The sequence below is a fragment of the Canis lupus genome, chromosome 34, assembly GCF_003254725.2.
Source record: "Canis lupus dingo isolate Sandy chromosome 34, ASM325472v2, whole genome shotgun sequence".
NCBI classification, from domain to species: Eukaryota; Metazoa; Chordata; class Mammalia; order Carnivora; family Canidae; genus Canis; species Canis lupus.
In genome coordinates this window covers 17199485-17224270 of record NC_064276.1, presented here as the reverse complement: position 1 = coordinate 17224270, position 24786 = coordinate 17199485, and the positions used below count along the sequence as shown (strand labels likewise).

Here is a 24786-nt window from a genome sequence, read left to right as displayed (position 1 = left end):
CCGTCCGCTCCCACGGATACGAGCCCCCCCCTCCTCTTGGGTGCCGCTCCTCTCACACTGCCCCTTCCTGGGCACCGCCTCTGCCTCCCGCGGGCCCCTCCATCCTGGTACTGCGTCCTCCCGCACACTGCCCGTGTCCTGGGCACCCGCCTCTCCCCTAACACGCTCTCTCCTACATTGTCCATCCACCCTGTGCTCACCCCACCCTCTGCTCCATCCTTCTCCAGACCCTGAGAGAGAACACAGATCCCCAGGTGGCGGCGAGACGTCAGCAGCTACTCGAGTTTCTCCTTGGGCCCCGCCAGGGAAAAACGACCTCTGTACCCCCACGCCCGCCTTCCAGGAGCCTCCTCGCCAGCACCTAGACATCTCTCCCCTCGGGCCTCACCCCTTCACCTTTCCTCCCTGTCTCCACCCCGTACACCCCGCAGGCCAGGTTGCTCCAGGTGTGACTTCCTAGAAGAGGAACCCTGGAGAAGAGGAGGAGGGAAGAGGATGAGAGACACGGGAGGGTCTCAGTTCCGAGCATCACGTCCTCACCCCCGCCTTCTGGGCCTAGCGTCCCCCTCCGAGTCCCTCCAGCTTTGCTTCTCACCCTCGACGGAGCAGAGAGGGGCCTTGCGAGGCCCGTCTGAGCCGCTGCCCGCCCCCCCACCACCACCCCCAGAAGCAAGAGAAGGCGTCACTCCTGAGAGATTGAGCCCAAAGGGTGTGATTTAGACGGCTTTGCCGCCCCGGGCCCCAGGCCCTCCCGAGCCCCAGCCCCTCCCGCCCCGGCACTGGGCGCCACCGGCCGGGCCCGGCCCATCCACGTGCCAGCGGGCCCGCCCTCTCCGCCCCCGGCGCCCCCCTCCGTCCCGGGCCTCTGCGCCGAGGGGGCGCAGCCTAGCACGTTCCAAGCGCCCCCTGCCGCCTCCCGGGTGCCCAGGAGGCCGCTCCAACGCAGACCCCCGCCCGGCTGGGCCGGCCCCTGCGGATGGGCGGGCGGGCGGAGCGGCACGGAGGGCACCGCCCCCGGCCCGCCCGCCGAGGAGGGAACGCGAGCGGGAGGCTGAGCCAGCAGCGCCCGCCGGGGCCCGCCGCACTCTGCACTCGGCCGCCCGGGCGGCAGGGACGGGACGGGTGCCGGCGCGGCTCAGCGGGCCGGGGACAGTCGGAGCCCGAGCCCGAGCCGAGCCCGAGCCCGAGTCGCTGCGGGAGGCCGGAGGGCTGTAGGCGGAGATGGCGGCCGCTGGGGCCGCGGCGGCGGCGGCGGAAGGGATGGAGCCGCGGGCGCTGCAGTACGAGCAGACCCTGGTAAGCCCGGGCGAGTCCGCACGACGCTCCGGGACCGCTGCTCCGGGTTGCCTTGGAGGCGCGGCGCCGGGGGCCTGCCCTCAGCCCGCCCCGGCCTTCTGAGCTGGGGAAACCGAGGCTCGGGGGCCTGAGAGGCTGGAGGGCTAAAGGGTGGAAAGCTGCATCCAGCTGGGGCGGGGGCCTACGGAACGAGGACGTCAGGTGCTTATCCCAGGTGTCCTTCCCTTCACCACCCCCACAGAAACACATCTTCTTTGCTCCTCCCCTTTCGCACCTGGGTTGAGGTCTTAGCACCCCACCACCCCTCCCCAGCACCACTCGCACCCTTGAACTTCTCTCTTCCCTCCCATCTCCACCACCCTAGACATTCCCTCTGCCCCCACTAAGTGCGTGGCACTACGCTGTAGGTAGAAACAAGAGTGTGTGAAAAGACGTTCAGACCCAAATTAACCCCCAGCCCTGACCCCTGGGGAGCTGGCAACCCCGCCTTGGCAGGGACCCTTAGGGATTCTCTGGGGGGGGAAGGCGGCCTGCCACCCTAGGATACAGGAGCTTTCTGGAGGATGTGTCAAGCAAGGAATGGGTGTGGAAATTGGGACCTTTGTCCATGCTAACTCTGGGTATCCAGCCCCCACCCACCTCAGGGGTGTTCCTTGACCTCACTAGAAGCAGGGGTCCTGGGGTTTTGAGCCGACTCATGGCCACCACTGTAACTTAGTGTTCGAGAAACATTTTGCCCCTTCTTGTGTCACTGGGCAGAGGACCCAAACTCTAGGAGAGGGAATGGGCCCTGTGGCTCCTCTTTACCAGCTTGGGTTGGAATTTGTCCAGGAAGGAGGCAGGGAGGGAACATCTCCAAGAGGAGGGGTCCTGGGCTGGGGCTGTGGCTGGGAGGTGCCCCATTATAAGAGAGGGACAGGATGAAAGGATGAGAGACAGGTGGTAAAGGTGGGGGTGGGGCAAGAAGTGGGGGACAAGTCTTTGGGTAGGGGGGAGGTGTCTATCAATCGGCACTGGCTGGGAATGGGGCTTTAGTCAAAGAAGCCAGGCACCTGACCTCTGAAATGGTGTGTATCTGTTGCACCAGCCACATCTCCACCTCCTTCGCCTGGTCTCTATCTCTGGAACGGATCCTCAGGGTCACGCTCTCTCTTGAACACGCTCTGCTCCAGCCTCTCCCCCTTCTCCTTCTAATCCCTTTGTCTTTCTCCCGCACACTCACCTCCCCCTCCTGCACCGTGTCCGCCTCTTTGTATTCTACTTTCTTTCTCTCTTTTCCTCCTTCCTTCTTGCCCTCTCCTCTCCTCCTTTCTCTTCTCTGCCCCTTCCTCTGGCCTCACTTTTCGCCCTTTCTCCTCTCTCTGGCTCCCTCTCTCTCTCTCTCTCTCTTTCTCTGTCTCTATCTTTCCCTCCCTACTGCCCCCCCCCCACACCAACCCCAGCCCCAACAGGAGCCCTTTGTGTCCCGAAGCTCTGCGGGTGGCAGCCGGAATCTACTCCTCCCCACCCCCCAACACACGCCCAGCTTGGCAGGTCTCGGCAGCGACTCTCCCGACTCTCACCCCAACAAGTCACAGCCTGGCCATCAGCCTCTGCCGGCCCCCAACCCACCACTGGGCTTGGGGCAGCTGCAGAGTGGGGCTGAGGCCACCAAGCGCTCTCCACCCACCCAGAGACTTGACCACTCCCAGCTGGGCTGGCAGGCTGGTGGGGCGGGGGCAGGCACTGGAGAATAGGGACAAGGGGATTAGGGTGGGTGGGAAGGGTGCAGCTGAGTTGGTCACAGGCTAGAGGCCCAGCAGGAACGTGATAAGGATTGAGGCCCCGCCTAGGCCGACTCAGCTACCCCCAGTTCCCTGAGGCCCTCATTGTTACCCTTCTGTCCTTGAACATCCTTATTCTCTGACCTTCCCTCCTCCCACTTTCGGACTGCCTAGGTTTTTCCATCTTTTCCTCCTCTGGGGCCTTCCCTCCCACTCCTCCTCCATGCTCCCCGGCAGGCCTGGGAGAAGAGGACTGATTATTCTGCTACCCTCAGCACTGTGCCCTGTACCTCAGCTGTCCCTGTCCCCTCCGGCCAGGACAGCCCCCAGAGTCTGCAGTGTGCATTGTTTCCACACCCCAAGCCCAAGTGGGGACTGTGGATTCAAGAGGAGGCATAGAATGTGGAGGCTGGGAGAAGGGGAGTTAGTGCAGTGGCCCCCACTCCGCCCACATCTACTAATGCCCCCATCATCTCTATTGCTCAGATGTATGGCCGCTATACTCAGGACCTTGGGGCCTTCGCCAAAGAGGAAGCTGCTCGGATTCGCCTGGGAGGGCCTGAGACCTGGAGGGGTCCACCTTCTTCTCGGGCTCCCCCGGAGCTCCTGGAATATGGACAAAGCCGTTGTGCCCGATGCCGCAGTGAGACCTGGGTTGGGGCAGGAGACCTGGCTGTGCTGTGCTGCGTTGACAGGGGCCATAGAGCTGCCCACTGGGAAGTTGGAGGTTTTGGGGGGAGGGGGTGCGCAGAGGTAGGAGCACTTTTGTGCTAGCCTGCCCATTCTTCCCTTCCCTGCTCACAGTCTGTTCCGTACGCTGCCATAAGTTCCTAGTGTCCAGGGTTGGTGAAGACTGGATCTTCCTGGTCTTGCTGGGGCTCCTCATGGCTCTGGTTAGCTGGGCCATGGACTATGCCATCGCTGCCTGTCTACAGGGTAAGGACAAGGACTGGCAAGGGGAAGGCTGGGAGGAACCAACCTGTTCCCTCCATGCCACGCTTGTCCAAGTATCTTGGCTACTTGGTCACTGACCGTGTTCCCCAGCCAGCCTGACTGCCCCCTCCTCAGGCATAATCACCGCCACGCCCACAGGCCACAATCTTCCTGCCGCCCCCTTACCTAGTGTGATTTTTGTCCCAAAGAATGCCCTCCAGGGCCCCCCTCAACCCCTCCTGCCCAGTTCTCTGCGATTGGTATTCCCTAGGACAGCTTGTCATATCAGTATGCCCCAGTGGCTAGGTGGGGACTGGGTGTGTGCACTCGGGCCTAGCAGCTCGTCTTCTCCCCACAGCCCAACAGTGGATGTCCCGGGGCTTGAACACCAGCGTCTTTCTCCAGTACCTGGCCTGGGTCACCTACCCCATCGTCCTCATCACCTTCTCAGCTGGATTCACACAGATCCTGGCTCCTCAGGCTGTCGGTACAATAAAAGAGAAGGGGAGGGTAGAGATGGGACCCCTTGAAATGGGCACAGCAGATGATTCTCCTGGAATTATAACTTCTCCAGGGTCCGGCATCCCTGAGATGAAGACCATCTTGCGGGGAGTAGTGCTGAAGGAATACCTCACCCTGAAGACCTTTGTAGCTAAGGTCATCGGGCTGACCTGTGCCCTCGGCAGTGGGATGCCCCTTGGCAAAGAGGTAACCTCGGGTTGGGGCATAAAGGAGTCCCTCCCAGTGGAGGAAGAACACAGACCAAGGTCAGGGTGTGTCCCTTACCCACTTACAACCTGTCCCCACCCCCCAGGGCCCTTTTGTGCATATCGCCAGCATGTGTGCTGCTCTGCTCAGCAAGTTTCTCTCCCTCTTTGGGGGCATCTATGAGGTAAAGGGGAGCCCGGGGTGGGGTAGAGGGGAGGGGTGGGCTGCCAAGGCTGTGCTGATGCCCGTCTCCAACCACCACTACCACTCTTGCCAGAATGAATCCCGGAACACAGAGATGCTGGCCGCTGCCTGTGCCGTGGGAGTAGGCTGCTGCTTTGCGGCACCTATTGGAGGTAGGCAGTCAGTGGAGCCCCCCAGCTCTGCCCTTGGAAACCCCTCCTGTGCCTCTCTCATCTGGCCCTGAGTCCTTAGGCCGGGCCCAGGCCTCAAGTGGCACTCTGCCTCACCCCCACCCAGGCGTCCTATTCAGCATCGAGGTCACCTCCACCTTCTTCGCCGTGCGGAACTACTGGCGGGGCTTCTTTGCTGCCACCTTCAGTGCCTTCATCTTCCGGGTCTTGGCAGTCTGGAACCGTGATGAAGGTTGGGGTGGTATGGGGTGGTATGGGGTGGGGGGACCTGGGGAATGAGGAGAGCCCCTGAGATGGCTCAGGTGGGGGCCCAAACACAATGTCGGTCTCCCTCTGCTACTCTTCTTTCCTTTCAGAGACCATTACTGCTCTCTTCAAAACCCGATTCCGGCTTGACTTCCCCTTCGACCTCCAGGAGCTGCCAGCCTTTGCTGTCATTGGGTGAGGAGCTCAGGGAGCCGGGGTGCATCAGAGAGGAGGAGGTAAGGAAGGGAAAAACCCCTTTTACCTCAATCCTTCTTCCCTCTCCAGTATTGCCAGTGGCTTTGGGGGAGCGCTCTTTGTCTACTTGAACAGGAAGATTGTCCAGGTGATGCGGAAGCAGAAAACCATCAACCGCTTCCTTATGAAGAAGTGAGTTGGACCTGGGCTCCTCTCTAGTCCCCTTTGGGTTGTGCAAGGGTCACAGTGGGGCGGGAGGGCCAATGACAGGTGAGATGGCAACTAGTAGTTAAAAGTGCCAGTTAAAGACGGTGCTTCATTGAGAAAATCAGCCAGTGGTGTTTCCCAGGATAATTGAACATTTAGGGTTTTATATGGATTATCTCAAAATTGGCACTTTGGGTGGGTTTTTTTTTTTTTAAGATTTTAATTATTCATGAGAGACAGAGAGAGGCAGAGATACAGGCAGAGGGAGAAGCAGGTTCCCTGCGGGGAGCCCGATGAGGGACTCAATCCCAGGACCCTGGGATCACACACCAAGCCAAAGGCACACACTCAACCACTGAGCCACCCAGGTGCCCCCAAAAATTGGCACTTCTAAATTTTTAGTCAAGGCAGTTTAGATTAAACAGTAAGACTTCCACGGGGCACCTGCCTAGTTCAGTCAGAAGAGCACACAAAAAAAAACAAAACAAAAAAAAAAAAAAAAAAAAAAAAAAAAAAAAAAAAGAAGAGCACACAACTTTTGATCTGAGGGTTATGAATTTGAGGCTTATATTGGGTGTAGAAATTACTTAAAAATAAAATTTAAAAACATATATATTATAAAAGAAGACTAAGCCTTCCTTAGGCTCTGGGCCTGGCCAGATGGCAGCACTCCCTAGAGAGTGTTAGTTTTCCTCCTGTTGAAGCACAGAGATGGGTGAGATTTTTTTTTTCTCTCTAGAGCATAGCTCTCTCATTTGTGACCTTGAGGGTTAGGAGTGGGGAGGCCTGGGATGTGACTTCTGTTGGGACTGACGTCCTTCAGAGAAAGGGCAGCCCACTGAACCTGCTCCCTGTGGCACCTTTGGTCAACTTCACGAGTGACCCCAGCTTTTCCCCAACACCAACCTTCACTCTAAGTCACCACAGAGAAACACAGAGGCAAAAGCTTTTCCACACTCACACAATGCGCCCTTCAGCTGGGGCTTCTGGGAGCATGGGGAGGAGTCACAGCTAGGAGGTGTCCAAGAGAGGGCTGGGGGTGGAGGGTTTGGACTTTCTGCTACCTACATAGGGAGTCTCGAGCCAACAGAAAGGCATCCTTGAGGCCATCATGTCATGAACAGCAAAGGGGATCTTCTCTCCCAACTGGGTGCTTTTATGTAAGAGCTGAGACTCTACTGTGATCTCAGCCCTGAGGTATGTGAGGGCACCCAGCCTATCACCAGTCTGTAGTAGGTACACCACCCATGTTTGATGCTGTGAAACCTACATCCCTAGACGCCTGCTCTTCCCGGCTCTGGTGACCCTGCTCATCTCCACTCTGACTTTCCCCCCTGGCTTTGGACAGTTCATGGCCGGACAGGTAAACCCAGGCAGAACGGACACTTGTGCTTTCCCTTGGGGTACATCGCTTCTAAAGCCAACGGCCTCTGTTCTCCTGTGGGCCCCTTCCCTTCATCCTGGCTGTTCCCCGGGCTGAGGCACACCTGTTCACCTATAGCTCTCACAGAAAGAAACTCTGGTCACGCTGTTTGACAACCGGACATGGGTCCGCCAGGGCCTGATGGAGGAGCTAGAGCCACCAGGAACCTCACAGGCCTGGAGCCCACCACGTGCCAACGTCTTCCTCACCTTGGTCATCTTCATTCTCATGAAGGTAGGGCTCCTTCCTTGTACATATAGCGGATGCTGACCTGGGCTTACTAGGTGCCAGACACTGTCCTAAGCACTTTCCACAGAGTCATTCCTTCTAAGTCTCACAGCAGTGCTACGAGAAAGGTACTGCCGGTAGCCCCGTCCTAAAGATGGGAAGTCCAGGCACAGAGAGGTTATATAATTGGCCCAGAGCTAGATGACAGAGTGAGATTTGAAGCTAAGCCATCTAGTTCTGGAGTCCTCACCCTTCCTTCACCTCTGGGGAATTCTGGGAGAGCTGGGAGTTTGTGGCTGATGAGAAGCAAGTTAGGCTCCTCCAGGTGGAGCTGGGGACTGCCTGAGGGTTGGGGGTGCCTCTGCCTGTTTGAACCGCCTCCTGCCTGCAGTTCTGGATGTCTGCACTGGCCACCACCATCCCGGTGCCCTGCGGGGCCTTCATGCCGGTCTTTGTTATCGGTGAGTCCACAGCCACCTCCTCTCCAAGCCTGCACCCTCCCCACCCGCTGGCCAGCCCCTCTCTGCCTGGGAGCGGGTTTTGGTCCAGCCTCAACCCCTACCCCCTGCCTGTCCCCTGTACTGAGTGACCCACTGGCCCCTCCCCCACCTTCTGACCCTCTCTCTTCCTAGTGCCCCTGCCCTCCCCCTCCACTACCTGTTTCTCTTCCCACCCCCCATCCCTGAAGGAGCAGCATTTGGGCGTCTGGTGGGCGAAAGTATGGCTGCCTGGTTCCCAGACGGGATTCACACTGACAGCAGCACTTACCGGATCGTTCCTGGGGGCTATGCAGTGGTGGGTGAGTGCTCCAGGTCCCCTTGAGCCGCCACCGTATCTGAGGTTCTGGTGCCCCCTGCTGGCAGGAACCAGCCTTCCCTCAGCTGCAGAAGCCAGTCCCTCGCTCTGTCTACACTGGGTGAACCTGAGGGTCCCTAGAGGACCATCTCTGGGTGGGGAGGGTCATGTGAGACTTGGGCAGCCTGAGGAGACTGAGGGTGGCTATCTCCAGGGGCAGCTGCACTGGCAGGAGCAGTGACACACACAGTGTCCACAGCCGTGATCGTGTTCGAGCTCACGGGCCAGATTGCCCACATCCTACCCGTCATGATCGCCGTCATCCTGGCCAACGCCGTTGCCCAGAGCCTACAGCCCTCACTCTATGACAGCATCATCCGGATCAAGAAACTGCCCTATCTGCCTGAGCTGGGCTGGGGCCGCCACCAGTATGGAGGGCTGGGCGACAAGGGGGGTGTGGGTGAGGGTCAGAAAGACCCCTCTCAGACCCACCTCCAGCAAGGTCCTCAGACAGTGAAGCTCTACGACCATCCACCTTGCTCCCTCCTAGTCAGAGCTGCCCCACCCACACCTGATCAGACTGAAAGCAGAAATACTCCTTGGCTCTTAGCCCTGGTCCCCATGACCTCTGGGGCCTTCCTTATGGCCCTGGCATGGTGGTGCTCTGGGCTACCCTCCCATCCTGACCACAAGCCAAATGCTTCCTCTCTCTGCCTTCAGGCAGTACCGGATGCGAGTGGAGGACATCATGGTGCGGGATGTTCCCCATGTGGCCCTCAGCTGCACCTTCCGGGACCTTCGGTTGGCACTGCACAGAACCAAGGGCCGCATGTTGGCCCTTGTAGAGTCCCCTGGTGAGACCAGGAGGGGATCCCAGCGCTAGGGGCATCTCTCAGGGTTGCTTCTCAGGAAGGGGGAGGGAGCAGGAAGCTCAGAACCAGTGTCCTTGGTTCTAGACGGAGCAGGCCAGCATTTGCCAGCCAGGAGTTCCCTCTGGTGTGTGGCCTATGTCCAAGGCCACACTCTGGGTGTGAAAGAAGGCCAGTGGGGGTGGGTAGGAGGACCTCATCCCCAGATCCTGAGTCCTCCCACCTGCTCTATCCAGAGTCCATGATCCTCCTGGGCTCCATTGAGCGCTCGCAGGTGGTGGCGTTGCTGGGGGCCCAGCTGAGCCCAGCCCGCCGAAGGCAGTACATGCAAGAGCGTCGAGCTGCCCAGACCTCTCCACCATCTGATCAGGAGAGTCCCCCTAGCCCTGAGACCTCCGTCCGCTTCCAAGTGAGGAGGAAAACCCCACAATCACACACACTTCCTGAATGTCATGTAGACTAATTGGGAGGGCAACACAGAGGTGATCTGGGGCTCTAGCCTCACCGGCCCCTTCCCGCCCATGCAGGTGAACACAGAGGACCCCGGTTTCCCTGCAGCCCGGGAAGAGACTCACAAGCCCCTGAAGCCTGCTCTCAAGAGGGGGCCCAGCAATGCCATGAAATTTGGGGAGAGTCCCACAGGTGAGCCTGTCCCCCACTAACAGAGCTAGAACACGGCCCCTGAGATTTTGCTTGAGCGTATCCCAGGTAAAAGGCTGCCCAGAGGGCCGAGGGGTAACACCAGGACACCTCTCCTCTTGCCCTCCTCACCCGCTGGTCCCCTCCCTCGAAGATGACATGCCCCCCGCTTTCTGCCTTGTGTTTGGGACCGCAGGCAGCATGGAGCAGGCAGGCATTGCCCTCAGGAGCCTCTTCTGTGGCAGTCCACCCCCCGAGGCTGCTTCAGAGGTGAGTAGTTGAAATCCGTCTCTTTCTTTCCAGCTCTCTGTCTCCCTGATGCTGAGACCACCTCTCCATTTACCCTGCAAAGCCTGCCTCCATTCTCCCTGCCCTCTGCCCTCCTAGATGTCAGCTCTGTCCCTGCTGCATGCCCTTCCTCTCAGCCCCACTGCTTACCCTCACCGCCCTCCCTGTAACATCAACTCCTCTTTTCTCTGGCTCTAAACAAGTTGGAGAAGTCAGAATCCTGTGAGAAGCGCAAGCTGAAGCGGGTCCGAATCTCCCTGGCGGTAAGTGCTCCCTCTCTTCCTGCAGTTTAGGATCCCTAGCCGGGTAGGGCTGGGGGCTAGCAGCATAACCCCACGCTGGGGAGCAGATACACCCACCTCGACCTCTCTTCAGCCACTAGCTGCCAACCTCCCTCCTTCTCTTCTAGAGTGACTCAGACCTGGAAGGCGAGATGACTTCTGAGGAGGTAAGGTGTGACTGGACTCTGGCCCCTCATTTTTCCTGGCAGTGTTCAGTCATCATCTTGGCTGCTGTCCCCATGGGAGGGACCGTGGGGTGAAAGGGGGCAGGCCAGTTTTCAGGGAGGTAAGAGAAGCTATTGGCCCCATCCCTCTTTTTTTTTTTTTTTTTTTTTTTATTTATGATAGTCATCACAGAGAGAGAGAGAGACAGAGGCAGAGACACAGGCAGAGGGAGAAGCAGGCTCCATGCACCGGGAGCCTGATGTGGGATTCGATCCCGGGTCTCCAGGATCACGCCCTGGGCCAAAGGCAGGCGCCAAACCGCTGCGCCACCCAGGGATCCCTGGCCCCATCCCTCTAATCCTCTCAGTCTCATCCTCTCAGATTCAGGAGTGGGAGGAACAACAGCTAGACGAACCTGTCAACTTCAGTGACTGCAAGATTGACCCTGCCCCGTTCCAGCTGGTGGAGCGGACCTCTTTGCACAAGGTAGGGTCAATGGCCAGGGGCTGGCCTGGGCTCTCAGGAGCACAGGGTGGGGATCTAGGTCTTCCCACAGCTTGGGCTCAGGCCAGTGTGTGTGTGGTAGGGGAACAGAACAGCAGAGGGTGGGCTCTTTGCTGAGATGTTTTTCAGACACATCACCTCAAAGGATGGGAAGCCAGGAGCCAGGGCCCCTTAGCCTCTTCCTGCCTACCATGGAGCCAGGCCTCATTTTTCCTCTGCTCAGCCTTGCCCCCGGGGAACTCTGGACCAAAACAGCAACAAAGACAGGGTTTGAGCTGGGTGGAAGCCAGAAGGCCAGGCGAGGGTCAGAGCCAGGCGGGAGGCTGCCAGCACCCAACAAGGCTGATACACTCACACTGAAAAAAATGGGTGAGAAACAGGCAGGATAAGAAAATCTAATAAACAAGCTAACAAACATCCAAGTAGGGGTGGGGACACTGCAGAGAAGAGATAAACAGAGATGTGAAACACCCAGTGGGGGGCTTGGAATGTCAGACCCCAGAAAGTCTGACTTAATGTAGGCCAGAAGAAAACTGGTAGGGACACAGGAAAATCGCTCAGTAGAAGGGCAAACCAGCCTGCAGAAGTGGGGAGAAAACTTGAGTGCAGACAGTTTGGAGGGTGGGGCTGACACTGGAGAGCAGAGGGGACTCTCCAGCATAGAGCAGGGGCATCATCCAGGCATTTTCAAACTTCCATGCGAAGGCAGGGAATGCAGGCAAACCCGGCAGGGTGCTGGGGTAGAAACCAAGCGTTTTAGCTAAATTGTTGACAGATTGGACGTGTGAGCCTCCAAGACACGGGGGCTGCCAGCAGTGGAGGAACACTCCCAAGGTCTGCAGCTCTGGAGGTGCAAGCTGTGCCTAAGAGCCAGCCTATCTCGGACAAGAAGGAGCTAGGCCAGAAAGAACAGGGCACAAAGATACAGAAAAGCAAAAGGTAATTAAAAAAAAAAAAAAAAAACAGCAAACGGCAATAAAGGAACTTATAAACCTTTGGGTAAAGACCTCAGATCAAAGTAGGGAACTACAATGCAATTGCAAGAAAAAAATATATAGGCCTGAGAATACACTAAGTTTTTATTTAAAGCCTTTCTCCCTAAGACCACTGCAGTTTTTCTATCATCTTACTTAGTCCTCACATATCCCATAATGATGATAGGGATAATAACGCCATTTTTTTTTAGTGTTTGCTGTGCGCCAGGGACTTGCTAAGCTCTTCACATGTTTAATCCTCACAACTGGACTGTAAAATAGATATTGCGATAGTCCAGTTGTATAGATAACACTGAAACTCAGAGAAGTTAAGCAAGTTGCCCAAGGTCACACAGCTAGTAAGCAGCACTATCAGACTGGAATCTAAGACAGTCTGACCCAAAAGCCTAGGAACTTAACCTCTTTAATACCCTGAGAGACTGAGGCAGTGAGGAGGTCACTTGCCCAAGTCAGTACAGCAGAATGAAGCCCAGAGCCCAGATTTCCTGGCCCCAATCCCAGGATTCTTTCAGAGGGCCGTGTTGTTGTCCCTCTCCCGTCAATTCACTGTTCCCAAGCCCAAGATGTGCAGGCCCTCCAACAGGCTCCCTGGTGTCTAATTAAAGTGAAAAAGAACAAAGTAGGTGTTTGTTACAAACTTAAAAATTAGAGGAAGAGAAGAAGCCTTTGAGGAACTGGCTAACAAAAGTACAAAGAACTGGAAGTGATAAGAACATAAAAGATTAGAATTCAAAATGTCCTTGCAGGCCTGAAGAATCAATTAGTAGTAGCCCAGTCAAGTTCAGGAGGAGAACATTCAGGCTGAGAGGGAATCCACTGGAAACTATTTAGGAACCTGGGAGACTAGAGCTGGCCAGCCATGGCAGCTAGATGCCACATTCATCCTGAGGCCACCTACAGACAAGCAGTGGAGGCTAGGGTGCCAAAGCTAGGCCAGCTGGGCTCTACCCAGATCCTCCGTCTGCCGTGCATTAGGTAGCTTTGTAGCCTTGGTGAATTTCTTAGCCTATGTTTCACTTTCCTTATCTGCAGGATGCGGATCAGAGTGCCTACATCATAGGTTTTTCTTTGGATGAAGGACTTGATACAGGAGATTTACAACAGTGCTGGCCATAGTAGGAGTTCAATATATGTAAAGGACACCGAGAGGTGGACAGCAGGGTGACTTGAGAAGGCAGTGTAGCCAGGGAAGGGTTGAAGTGTGTAAGAAATTGAGGTCTTCAGGAAAAGAGTGATTATGGGAGGCTGGAAGCTGGAGTGCCTGGCTGAATCTGAGGCTGGAAGGACCGGCTGGGATGGCCTTGGGAAGGGACTTGTGGCCATTCTGGGGAGTCTGGGCTCTTGAGAAAGCTTGGCAGAGCCAAGTTGGAGGGGAGACCAAAAACAGAACCAGTGAGGGTGCTATGGCCTGGTCCTGGTAAGGATGGTGAGGGAGTCCGACAGCCAAGATGTTGAGGATGATCGGCAGATCGGCAGCACTTGGTGACTGCCCAGGACCAGTGGTTTGCAAACCAAAAGGCATATAAGCCTGCCAGAAGCTCATTCTCATTAGGATTGTGGAGAAAAAGAAAAATCCAAGGAATGATTTAATAAGATGCTTGGAAGAAGATAGAGGGATTATTAAATCATAAGGAGACAAAGCTACAGAATTACTGAGACAAGAAATCTCATAATAAAGATCTGTTTCCCTCTGAAGTCAGATGAGGAAATTAAAGGAAACGTGTAGCACATAGGATTCAAGTTGGATATGAGGAAGTACTTGCTAACCACATGACAGTTACGATAAAGGTATTGAAGGAGCACAGAAAAATTTAGTCTACAACTGAACTTCTGCCTTTAGAAGTATTGTCATGCCTTAGCTGGAGACTTAGGAAAGTTCTGGAAGTCCTCTAATAAAAAATTTAGCAACTGTTTAAGAAAATATTTTTAAAGCTTTAAGATGGTTATAATGAGTGCTGAGTAACTGGTACTCAAAAAGCTGGGTTATTAATGCCCATTTTGATTCAAACACTAAGCCAAGAGGCTTACAAACTCACAACACTGCAATAAGTGATAGGCCCCAAACTCCAGGAACTGCTGTGTCAGTAGGGTGTTTTTCAAGACATCTGGCCCAAGAAAATCTACTTAGACTACAAGGGGAACTAGTTGACAATTTCTGAGCCCTGGGGATTATTACATTTGAAAATTGAGGCAAGAGTCCAAAACAAGAAAAACATGGGAGGATGTGGATAGCTGTTACTTCCCTGGACTTCAAGCTACATCTCAACAGCACTTGGGATGCTGCTTGGGCCCCAGAAAAGGCAAACTGTATGCAAGACAGTGCTTCAGGCCATGACTGAAGTGTCAGAGCCAGGGTGAAGGGACACTTTAACTGCCAGACAACTGGAGGCAAACGGGAAGCATGTGTCAGCCACAGAGTCCAGGGCCAGTACCCTTAAAGGATATGGAACCTCCCTCCTAGGTACCTGTGTGACTGATTGGACATCTGCACAGGACTGGGGCTTTGCTTCCTCCTCCTGTGGTGTGTTAAAAAAGCTCCTTCTGGAGCTGCAAAGTCCCTTCACCCTGAGCCTCATGCTGCCTCTCCCATAGAATGGGTATCATACTTCCAACAGGACTGAAATCAATGGCTGACTTCAGAATGACCTAGCCCAGTGCCTGGCCAATCATTAGATGTCACGTTTGAACAGTTGCTCTCTCCTCCATCATCCTCCTAACATGGGACAAAGAATCCTTTCTCTGTTTTTCCATCAACATAAGCAACATAAAGATTCCCACCACCAAGTTTCTGAGGCCTGGCTGCAGAAACATTCTCATGATTCTTTTCCCTCCAGTGGTCATCCCTTCCACCCACCATCTATGGCACCCCTCCTGTTCCCCACTCCACCTGTCCTGGGCCCCTCTGGCCAGTAATTTAGAACTGTCCCCTGGCGTATGACGTCCAGTGTGTTTTCTCCCAACCCCGCAGACTCACACCATCTTCTCACTACTGGGAGTGGACCATGCTTATGTCACCAGTATTGGCAGACTCATTGGGATTGTCACGCTAAAGGAGGTGAGATGATAATAGCCATCAGACCATTTCTGCTTCGAAAAAGTCATGTAGGCTTGTGTCCAGCCCACCTGGGGGTGGAGTCTGAGCAAGGAGCTCGGAGTCCGTGCACCTGACCCTCTCCCCTTTCCAGCTCCGGAAGGCCATCGAGGGCTCTGTCACAGCACAGGGCGTCAAAGTCCGGCCACCCCTCGCCAGCTTCCGCGACAGTGCCACCAGCAGCAGCGACACAGAAACCACGGAGGTGCATGCACTCTGGGGGCCCCGCTCCCATCATGGCCTCCCCCGGGAGGGGAGCCCTTCTGACAGCGATGACAAGTGCCAATGAACCCCTCAATGGGTGGCCTGAGATGACAGTGGCCATGGCTGTTGGCCCATCCTGAAGCTCTCCTATTCCTTCTGCCTTGGGAAAGGAGGCAGCTACACTAAAGGCTGGAGCCGTAGCCCCCCTTCCAGGCCTGGGGTGCTAAGTTCTTCCTCCTGGTTCATCCTACCTGGAATCTGACCCAGTGCCCACCTGCAGCAAGTATTCCATGGGCAGGAAGATCAGCATCCCCCTGGCAGGATAGGGGTGGAGTTACTTGACCCCTGAGCCCCCTCTGAGGGGGAAAGGGGTAGAACTAAGATGGGTTTATACTGGAACCTCCTCCAATGACCAGATGTATATAGAGATTTACAAAGATTTTTATATTAATTTAATAAAACAAATTCTTAAATAGAACAAAATAAACACCTAATGAGCCACTTATATATAGAATGCCTGTGCCCATCAGCTCTTGTTCTTACCTTGGGCCCTCTTATCTGCCAAAGCCTACAAGGCTCCAAATTCTGCAGCTACCCACACCCCCCTACAGCCCATCAAACTCCAGAGCTCACTGTGTAGAATACAGGATCTACAGAGGCCTCCACTGCTTAGTTATCAATACCCTAGCTGGGGCAGAGGCCCTCGGTATTGTAGCTTTGGCCTTTCATTCAGCCAAGAAAGACACTACACTCTTCCCTCCCCAGGGACAGACACTCCCACATGACTGTCACTTGTTGGCACGATTCCTGCTCCTGCCCCAGCCGGGCTCAGGCATCAGCAGACAACTGCCCAACCACCCGTGTGGCCCCCTTGTGGCCCTTTCTGGAAGAACATCAAAGTCCCAGCTCTGTAGCAACCCAGAGCCTCCCCTTCCTTCTCCCAGCTCCACTCTGAGAGCTCTGTGAATGGGGCAGGCAGGCAGGCTGTGAGCCGCTTGGACTCTGCCCACACACCCTACAAGGGGCCAGTAAAAGGGTGGAGGGCACATGATTTCATCAATCCAGTGCCTCCCAGAGAATATCCGACTGAAAGAACAGACCAAAACCCCTCTTTCTTTAGGAAAAAGAAGAAGATTTAGAGATGATGGAGAGGCGAAGCACAGCACGAGCCCAGCTAGGCGAGGGGCCCTTGGGGGACGGCTCAATCCTAGGCTCCAGGAGGGTAAGAGCCAGCCCGCCCTGGGGTAGGGGTGATTCTATCAAGCACTGCACATGGACTCAGAGGTGGAGAGAAGCAGAGAAGAGAGAGGCATGGGGGAGGGGGAGGAGGGGCCGGGCTCCCTCCCATTCCACCCCACAAGGCCCAGTCACAACCACCCCCTTCGGGGTTCACATCATCCAAGGAGGAAATGTGTATGTGGCGTTTTTGATTTAAGAACATGAACATCACTGTCTGCCACAGCTGTAGCCATGCCCCAGGGGCCCCGGGCAACCCCCGGCAAACCCCAGGAGTGGGGGCAGGACATGCGCCCCCAGCCTGGCCCCTGCCTCCTCTCCAAACACTTTCATGCAAAACACACAACGGAGGAGTGAGTGCTCCCAGGAGCCCTCTAGGCTTTGGAGCTCTGCCGGAAGCCTCCAGCCCGCACTTGGGCACAGAGGCTCTGCCCCCAGCAGCAGCAGGGAGACACATGCCGCCACCAGGCATGATGTGGGTCACTGTTCCTCCGGCTGTGCCTCATCCTCGTCTAAGGACACCACCCCAGAAGAAGCTACATCAGAGGCTTGCCGCTGCCGTTCCCAGCTGCCCACTGGCGGCGGACAGAGAGGCTGACAGTCCTTGCAGGGGGCTGGCTCCTCCTCGGCGGGGGAAAGGCAGGACTCCATGAGGGGCGAGTTGTAGAGCGAGTCCTGGGCCTCCAATGGGCCCAGGCTACGGAAGGCACTTTCCCGGCTGGGGGGCAGTTTGGCGAGGAGCAGCTCGTCGCCCAGCAGCTGGGAGGCCAGGCGGGCTGGGGAGCCCAGCAACCCGTCCTCTAGGCTGCACAGACTGGAGCACAGGGTCTCTGGGGACACGGTCTGCGAGCAGTCGCTCTCAGGCTCCACAGAGCCCTGGCGCATAGGCCTGGAGAATCGGTGGCCCGTGAAGAGGTCCTGGAGGTGGGGCCCCAGGGGCAGCTGCCCAGCCATATCTGCAGAGGGAGAGACAAGAAGAGAGCCCTATTAGCCCCATTTCAACTGGCCAACCTGGAAGCCACGTTCTCCCCACACCACCCCTAGCACTGGGAGGAGCTGAGTAACTTTGGGCATGTCACAACATCTCAGTGCATCCATCTCCTTTATGGTAAATTGGGGAATCTATTATACCTACTTATGGGGTTGTTGAGAGAACAAAAGAATACAGCACACAGTAAGAAAGCAATAAATGTGGGGATGCCCTGCACGGCCGTGTGCTGGTGGCTCACACACAAGGGGAGCCCATCCAAGGCAGTGAGTGAAGACTGGAGTTCAGCCCACCCTTCTGCTCACCAAGCAGCATGGCCTAGCTTGGGGCTGTGCCCGCCAGAGAAAGAGGTGCTTTTTTTCAAATTTGCACAAAGGTTCTACGTGGGGTAGTAGTGGCCTTGGATAAATGTTAGTTATTATCATTATACCAGGAGTCAAAGCAGGCCTGGAACTCAATCAACAAGAACATTTGTGGTTCAGGGCTCTGTCTTGGCCTCAGGCATCCCAATCAGTCACCTCTGGACCACAGCAGAAGTCTAATGTATTGCCAGTCTGCTCTGCTGTACTGCCCTTGGAGAATCTGTTAATTAGCAGGAAGGGTAGGGGCTGGTGGAGGCAATCTTCAAAGGCAAAGAAGTATCGGGGGTGGGGTGTTGTGAGGCATGAGCCCAGAAGCTACAGAGAAAGTCAGCCATGTGTTCTGGGAATGGGAAGATGAAAGGAGGGCCGTGCACAGCTGCACAGCCCCGCAGCGTCCCCTCTCTCTGTGAGCATCGGCCCAGAGAAAGGCCCAGAGGCAGGTCTCGGATGGAATTCGAGGATGCTGAGCCTGAGCCAGCATGGCCCTGTGGGCAGTCCAGGCCCAGCACGCCTTCCTGTTTGCCTGGGGCCATGGCCCTGTGAGGCACTATGCTGCCGCAGCTCATCTGTGCTGCTGCAGCTGGCCAAAAGGCCGCCCAGGAAGGGAAAGGCAAGGCACAGCAGACTCTCCCAGAGATGCAGCTGCATAGAAGGTGTCCGTGAGGTCTCTGGACTACACGGCCCAATGGCCCAGAGAGACAGAAGGCTCAGCATGTACATGAAAGGAACTCTTCCATTTCCAGCTGCTGACTGCTCACCCAGGAGCATGGAGAGCCCTCTTGCCCCCAGACTGTCAGCGACTGCGTGGCCAGGGTCTGTTCCCACCCTCCCCTTCCAAAGGCTGAGCTCTGAATCACAAGGCCTCTCAGGCAGTCTCACCCCAGCTGGGGGTCCTAGCATTGCCTACCCCTTACCTGAGTCAGTTCCTCCAGTAAAGTCCTCATCATAGGATTCATCAGTGGAGTCCTCACCATCCACTGAAGACCACGCCCGAAGCTTGGCTTCTGCAATGGCAAATTGCTCAGCCACTCCTGTCAGGGAGGACAAATAATTTATTAGCAGAGAAGGTTCACCAGCAGAATTCGTTAGCTGAAGAGCTACGACGACGAGGGCTCAGGTTGGAGACAGGAAAGAAAAGAGATGGGCGTGTGGAAAGAGCATCCCAATGACAAACGTGTAGCTGACCCTTTCCTGTCCCCACCTGCTGCAAAGCGAGCCTCTTGTTCACCCTCACTGAGGTCCGAATAGGAGGAAAAGGCTGATTCCAGGGCAGCAGGTGAATCACTTGGCTTGCTCCAGCCCTTCCACTCAATAAGGTGAGCCACTCGGCCCTGGGCCATGGCCGTGGGCTTGGTCACGTGGTCCTTCACCACCTGAGAAATACCTGCAGGTGGGGCAGAAGGAAGAAGCCTGGTTAGGGCACAGGCCAGGGAGGGCAGTGCAGGGTGGTGGTAGCTAGGGTCCACTCGTGCCTTTGGATGGGAGGAGGGAGCTGAGATTCCTCTGAGAAGGGGAGGAAGAGGGAGATCCCAGCAAGAATGCACAGGATACAGTCCCCGGGGGTATGTGCAAAAGGAAGAAGGAGGGACAAAGTGGGCCAGAGGTATGGCAGGGCGGGGTGGTGGTGGTGGGGGTTGCGTACCATGCAGGGAGGATCTGGCCAGTGCAGCAATCTCCTGGATAGTTAGGGCTCTCCGGGACTTGGGCAGCATCGCGACTGTGTCTCCAACATTCACCTTGGGTGACAGCATCAAAAGGTCAGTGCTCCTCTGACAGCAGCATCCCCCTACATGCCCATGGCCCACCCAAAGTGTCAAGGGGATATGGAAGCTGGGAAGGGAATGTCAGGGCAGTACTTAGGTCCCAGTGGCCACTGAGATACGTAAGAGGGAGAGTAAGAAGTCAGGATCAGCAAGCTATGTCCTCTAAAGGAGCAACAGAGATTCAGGCTGACCCAAAGGAACAAAACTGTAGCTACCACCCCCACCGTCCCAGCTCCCAGAGGGAGGGAGGGAAGGATGGATGGAGGGAGGGTGGGCGGTTGGGAAGTCAAGAACCATGGAAGGGGGCCTTTGAGAAGAAAAAAGGAAGGGATGCCATAGGGAATCCTATGGCATCAAGGACTTCCCCCAGGTTCTCTCCTCTTTGCCCCTCTCCTCCTCTCAATCTTCAGACATCCCAATCTCCTAGCTGTTTCTACAGCCTACCACAAACTCAGCATGACCCAAACCAAACCCAACCCCTTTTCCCACATCTGGCCCTGCTTCCTGACTTCCTTGCACTGCAACACCCAACCACTCTGCCCATTCAGCCTAGTTCCCAACCTCAGCATTACCATGAACTCTCCCTAAGCTTTTCTCCTCCCTGCTGTTCCCACTGCCACTGCCCTCCCTTCCTTGAGCCCTCAATATCCCAGGTCCAGATGAGCACCATTGTGCCCCCTCAAGCTCTTACAATTCCAGGCGCTTCTCTCAGCCTAGAACTAGAACGTTGTGTAAGTGTTCCTCTCACTCCTCCCTAGAGCTGGCTGGCTCTCATCTTTCAGGTCTTGGCTGAAACAACACTCCCTCAGAAAGGTCTTCCTGGCCATCCTACCAGGTGTCCATCCTCCCTCTGTAGCAAGTCACCAACCTCTATGAACATACCCTGTGTGTATAATCATGGGTCTACTCCATGTGTTTCCCTATCTCTCATTGGTCTCCCTTACTGGTCTCTAGCCCTTGGAGGAATTTGGTCTCTTTTGGTCACTGCTGCACTCCAGCATTTAGCACAGTGCCCAGTACAGAGTAACCTTTCTAAATACATAGGCTGAATGAATGAGGCAAAGTATAAATGTAAACAATTTTCTCCAGAGTGCAACTGGTCACATGTCCCTATTTAAAACCTTTTCCGGGCTCCTCCACTGCCCAGTGAAATGCTAGCTTCACAGCCAGGCACTGAAGGAGCCCACTCTGTGAGGGCCTGCCCCTTTCCAGGCCTTGGAATCCACCATCTGATCTTCTCTGCCCAAGAAAACCCCACTTCCACCTTCCCTGTCAGCAAACAGCCCTCCTGCCTCCAGCCAAAAGAACCCAGCTCTCCCCTGGGCTAAGAACGCCATCCTTGCCTGACAAAATGCTCCCTACCATCTAAGGCCTGACTCAAGTGTCGCCTCTTATGTTTTCAGTACAGTTTTCTCTGTCTCTTCAATACCCCACCCCACCCCCACCCCAGCATTGCCCTCGCATCTCTCCTGAGGGATCTCGGGATGGCAGGGCCTGACTCTGATTTACCTGGGCTCCTTCCTCCACTTGGCACCTGGTTCAGTGTTCCCTGGCAAGCCTCGCAAACGTTTGCCTCAATGAATGAATGAAATCGGAGATACGTGCCCCCTCCCCGGAACTGTCTAGCTCTCCAGATCAGGTTCCCACCCTTCACAAGAAGGGCCCCACCTGCTCGCTCCCTTGACCTCAGGCCCACCCTCTGCTCCCCTCCCCCTCCCTCCCCCGTCTCAGTACCTGGCTTACAGGGGCCCCAGGGTGGCGCCGTTAGCTTCCGGCCAGGCCTGGGGGGAGGAGCACCTGCTGGGTGTTTCCTGGCTCGCTCTCCCTCCCTCCCCTCACTGCCCCCAGCCACCGCCATCCGTGCCGGCGCTCCGCGCAGCTGCGGCCCAGGCCCAAAGAAAAGGTGTGTGTCTCCCTGGCAACCCATCACCATGCAACAGGGTCTCCCGGGATACGGCCTGGGATGCGCTGACGTCAGCGCCCAAGGCGCGAGCAAAGCCCGCCCGCTGGCTCCACGCCGAGCCGAGCAGACCGGCGCGGGGGCGGCCTTGGGGCCCGGCCGGCCGGATAGCGCCTCCGCTCGCAGGAAAAGGGAGCCAGAAGCAGGCTGGCGAGGCGGGGGTGGGGGATACAGATCCCCTTCATGTGAATGCGGCCCCCCTTCCCCCTACCAATACCAGGGGCCCAGCACCTCTGGCAAGTCCTGGCTGTCCACGGAGGAAGGGCGGGAGGACCGGCTCCAGCCTCGGAGGGTCCGAGCAGATCCCAAGGAAGATAGAGAGAGGCCCCGAGGAAGTTCGATCCACTCCACAGCCCAAGCAGGGTCCGAGGCCACTGAGGGGTGGGGGAAAGGCTGTTCACCTGGGCTCCCACTAATGTCAAAATCCCCATTTTCATCCGGCGCTGCCGTATCATTCTCCTCACCCCTCCCCCACCTCCCAGGATATCAGCAACCACCTGGTGCTCTCCACAATTCTGAAGACCCCTATCCTACATTCCTGACCTTCAGGCCCCTGGGGCCACTGTGTGGCAGCCCACTGGGCCCCTTCCTCTGGATGTATTTTGCCATCAGAACTCTAGGGATGAAACCTAAACTTTCATAAATTCTGAAAATCTTGGGTTTTTCGGCCAACCCATTCATTCATCTTGGAAAGCACACCACGTTCTTCCACCACCACCACCATCACCATCACCACCGCCATCCTTCTCCCCACCACCACCTTGGATCTTTTACAGGCTTGGTGCCTTCTTTCTCTTGGTCTTTCCTCTCGCCAGCATCAGCTGGTATGCAGCTCTTTTCTCTTCTGACAAATCCATTATTTTTTCTTACTTTCACCCCCTCGTCCCCTAAAGCTTTTTTCCTGATGCCCTGTCTGGCCCCGGCCTGGTTGTTCCTGTTTCATCCTGGTTCCCAAGATCTAAGCCAGAGTAATTGTCCTTTTGCCACCTGAGCATCCTACTTCTCAGCTTCCCCTCACCTCCCAGATCACATCTACATTCCCTGGTCTCACCTCTGCGACTTGTCTGACAAGTCCATCGTCCTCCAGGCCCTTCACGCTGCCACAGAAACATTTTGCCCAGCACAGAAATCATAGGCATGCTGGCTGTGTTGATGCAGAGAACCAAAAGCCCAGAACCGCTCCAGGCTCAGCTCCCAGTTCTATTCTTATTTTGGCTCCGGATGCTGAGCCAGTCCCCTCCCCACTTGGAACCTGTGCCTAGTCACATAAGGAGAAGACTCCTTCCTCTTGGCTTTGAGGAGGTGGGAGTGCAAGGGACCCAGCAGAGCTCTCTAGAGCTCAGGGAGCTGAGGCCCTTCCCCTAGACAGTGCCAACAGGCAATGTACATCACAACTGACCTTTAGCTGGAGCAGCCGTCTCTGTCCCTGAGCCTCAGCCAGCTGGTGGTCCCCAGAACTGCTACCAACCAGAAGGAAGACACAAGGTTACAGGCCATCCCTGGCCCCCAGCTGGTACCTAATCAGGGCTCTCAAAGCCAGTCCTGAGGTCAGCCAAACCCTCCCCTGACTACAGGAGAGAATGACTTCCTGAACTCCAAGCTTTAGCAGGGCCAGAGGGATCAGAGCAGTCTGCTGCTTCTCAGCTTCAAAAGTCATGAGGTTAATTTAGGACTACAAATCCCAGAATTCTTCATGGGAACCCAAAGAAAGTACAAATCTCAGCCAGAGTCTTAGCTCCAAAGAATCTTAAGTACAAACCACACTAAGACCTGTATGACTAACCACCTGCTCTGAAAGCCCAGGACCCATACCAAACCCAGCCCTCAACCTCACAAGTGAGTCCCCGCCTGGCCTTAGGCTTGGAGAAATCCATGACCCTTAGGTAGGCTGGTGGACCTCAGATGCATAGCGCTGAGGCCAGGCCCCAACGTGCACCACCATCCATAGGAACCAAGATCCAAGCAGCAGGGATCGCCAGTTGTAGGAAGCCCTAATGGCCTCTCTGTGGGCTCCTCTTTCCCACCACAAGGTAGGATGATTTTGTTGGGAGTGGGGGAAAGGAACAAAAACAGTTATTATGGTGATCATGTGCTCACAGGTGCCCCAAAGGGGGCCTCAGTCCCCTTCATCACTCATCTGATTCTGAAGGAAGCAGTTAAGTTTTAGCCAAAAAACTCCATAGTGGGGTGCCTGACAGGCTTTGCAGGCTACCTTCTTAAGGGGGTTGGGGCACAGCTTAGGAGAGGCAGGTTCCCAGCAAGGGCCACTCCCAGGGCACGGGAGAGGAAAGGTGTGGGCCGCGGGGGCGGCGGGTGTGTGGGCGTGGAAGGCCAGTGGCCGTAGACAACTTGCCCCTCCCAAGGCTGTGCGCGCCTCCTGCCCCCCTCAGCGGTGTGAATCCAGGCGTAAAGCCTACGGGTCTACACCGCAAAGCCCAGAAGCAGGCAGGCCGTGGGAGCGAAGCCGAGTCGATTCAGCCCCCTCCCCGCTCGGCTCGCTCCCTCCTCCGGCCGGGCCCGCCTCCCCGGTGCAGGCTCCTCCCTCTCCCCGACACCGGCCCCCTCCTCAAGGCCCCCACCCACCGGCGGCCCGCGCACCGGGCAGCCGCAGCCCGACTCCCCCACCGGAGCCTGGCCTCCGCCTCTTACCCTGACCCGCCGGACTCCGAGAGCCGATGCAGCCCATGGCCGGGCACCCAAGCACGCTAGCCCGCGCTCGGGGCCCGGGCCATCGCCTTGCAGAGGGTCGGGCCGCGGCCGCCGCCGGGGAGGGGAGAGCCCGCGAGAGGGGAGGGGGTGGGAGCCGCGTCCGCCGCCGCTCCCCGGAGAGGGAACCGGGCCGGTGACGTCAGCGCGGGGGCGTGGCCACCCGCGTCACCACCCAAGGCAGGCGGGGCGAACGCGTCACGGCCACGCAGGGGCGGCCTGGGGCCGAGTCCGGAAACACCGGGTCCTCTCCTCCCAGGCCCTGGGGAGCCACCCTGAGGGAAGAGGGTGCGCGGGAGCTCATGGGCGCGGGCTGCCCGGCATACCGCGTTGGGGTCAGACTCCTCGCGTTCAGCCCTTCTTGCAGAGGGGACCTTGAAGCCATAAAGGCCTTCTTGGCCACAGCAGCGTGAAACCCAGGGCCTCCTCCGCGCACAGGTCCGTCTGCATCACATTCTTCTAGGAGAGTAAGCCCAGCGAGTGTGTTCTGGAAGTACTCCCACAGCTATTTTTCTTCTTCCCTACCAGCTAACAGGGAACCCCACCATGTCGGTTTCAAGGGTCCAA

General features: G+C 56.5%; 2 protein-coding genes across 8 annotated transcripts; one reads left to right on the top strand and one right to left on the bottom strand.

The window, feature by feature from the left end:
• Positions 1–1141: 1141 nt before the first annotated feature.
• Positions 1142–15718, top strand: CLCN2 (chloride voltage-gated channel 2). 2 transcript variants are annotated; one of them, XM_025451445.3, is made up of 24 exons: positions 1142–1296; positions 3546–3702; positions 3864–3995; positions 4351–4479; positions 4567–4700; positions 4807–4884; positions 4978–5056; positions 5181–5306; positions 5431–5515; positions 5606–5707; positions 7001–7085; positions 7224–7379; positions 7765–7834; positions 8062–8172; positions 8383–8596; positions 8889–9022; positions 9274–9446; positions 9565–9679; positions 9873–9946; positions 10168–10227; positions 10374–10412; positions 10792–10896; positions 14878–14964; positions 15095–15718. In XM_025451445.3, the coding sequence occupies exons 1-24, from the start codon at positions 1222–1224 to the stop codon at positions 15287–15289; spliced, it is 2715 nt and encodes a 904-aa protein (XP_025307230.1). In that variant the 5' UTR covers positions 1142–1221; the 3' UTR covers positions 15290–15718. The 2 variants fall into 2 exon arrangements, 1 of the variants encoding a protein (XP_025307230.1); XR_003138856.3 differs by lacking the exon at positions 15095–15718 and having other exon boundaries at positions 10778–10896.
• FAM131A (family with sequence similarity 131 member A) lies at positions 15628–24356 on the bottom strand. 6 transcript variants are annotated; one of them, XM_025451448.3, is made up of 6 exons: positions 24163–24356; positions 22913–22973; positions 19433–19526; positions 18992–19174; positions 18705–18821; positions 15628–17396 (listed from the first exon to the last, which is right to left on the bottom strand). In XM_025451448.3, the coding sequence occupies exons 3-6, from the start codon at positions 19500–19502 to the stop codon at positions 16921–16923; spliced, it is 846 nt and encodes a 281-aa protein (XP_025307233.1). In that variant the 5' UTR covers positions 19503–19526; positions 22913–22973; positions 24163–24356; the 3' UTR covers positions 15628–16920. The 6 variants fall into 6 exon arrangements, with proteins under 6 accessions (XP_025307233.1, XP_025307235.1, XP_025307232.1 ...); XM_025451450.3 differs by having other exon boundaries at positions 22913–22970; XM_025451447.3 differs by lacking the exon at positions 22913–22973 and adding an exon at positions 21745–21887.
• Positions 24357–24786: the final 430 nt, after the last annotated feature.

Excerpts from the sequence above, each read along its gene's own strand:
- FAM131A (XM_025451446.3), bottom strand. The coding sequence starts at position 22,652 with ATGCCTATGATTTCTGTGCTGGGCAAAATGTTTCTGTGGCAGCGTGAA. Across the intron at positions 19,527-21,744 it reads ACAGCCAGGACTTGCCAGAG|GTGAATGTTGGAGACACAGT; the intron begins GTGCTGGGCCCC and ends CTGTCACCCAAG. Across the intron at positions 19,175-19,432 it reads GGCCAGATCCTCCCTGCATG|GTATTTCTCAGGTGGTGAAG; the intron begins GTACGCAACCCC and ends CCCCACCTGCAG.
- CLCN2 (XM_025451445.3), top strand. The coding sequence starts at position 1,222 with ATGGCGGCCGCTGGGGCCGCGGCGGCGGCGGCGGAAGGGATGGAGCCG. Across the intron at positions 5,708-7,000 it reads AACCGCTTCCTTATGAAGAA|ACGCCTGCTCTTCCCGGCTC; the intron begins GTGAGTTGGACC and ends CTACATCCCTAG. Across the intron at positions 10,897-14,877 it reads AGCGGACCTCTTTGCACAAG|ACTCACACCATCTTCTCACT; the intron begins GTAGGGTCAATG and ends CCAACCCCGCAG.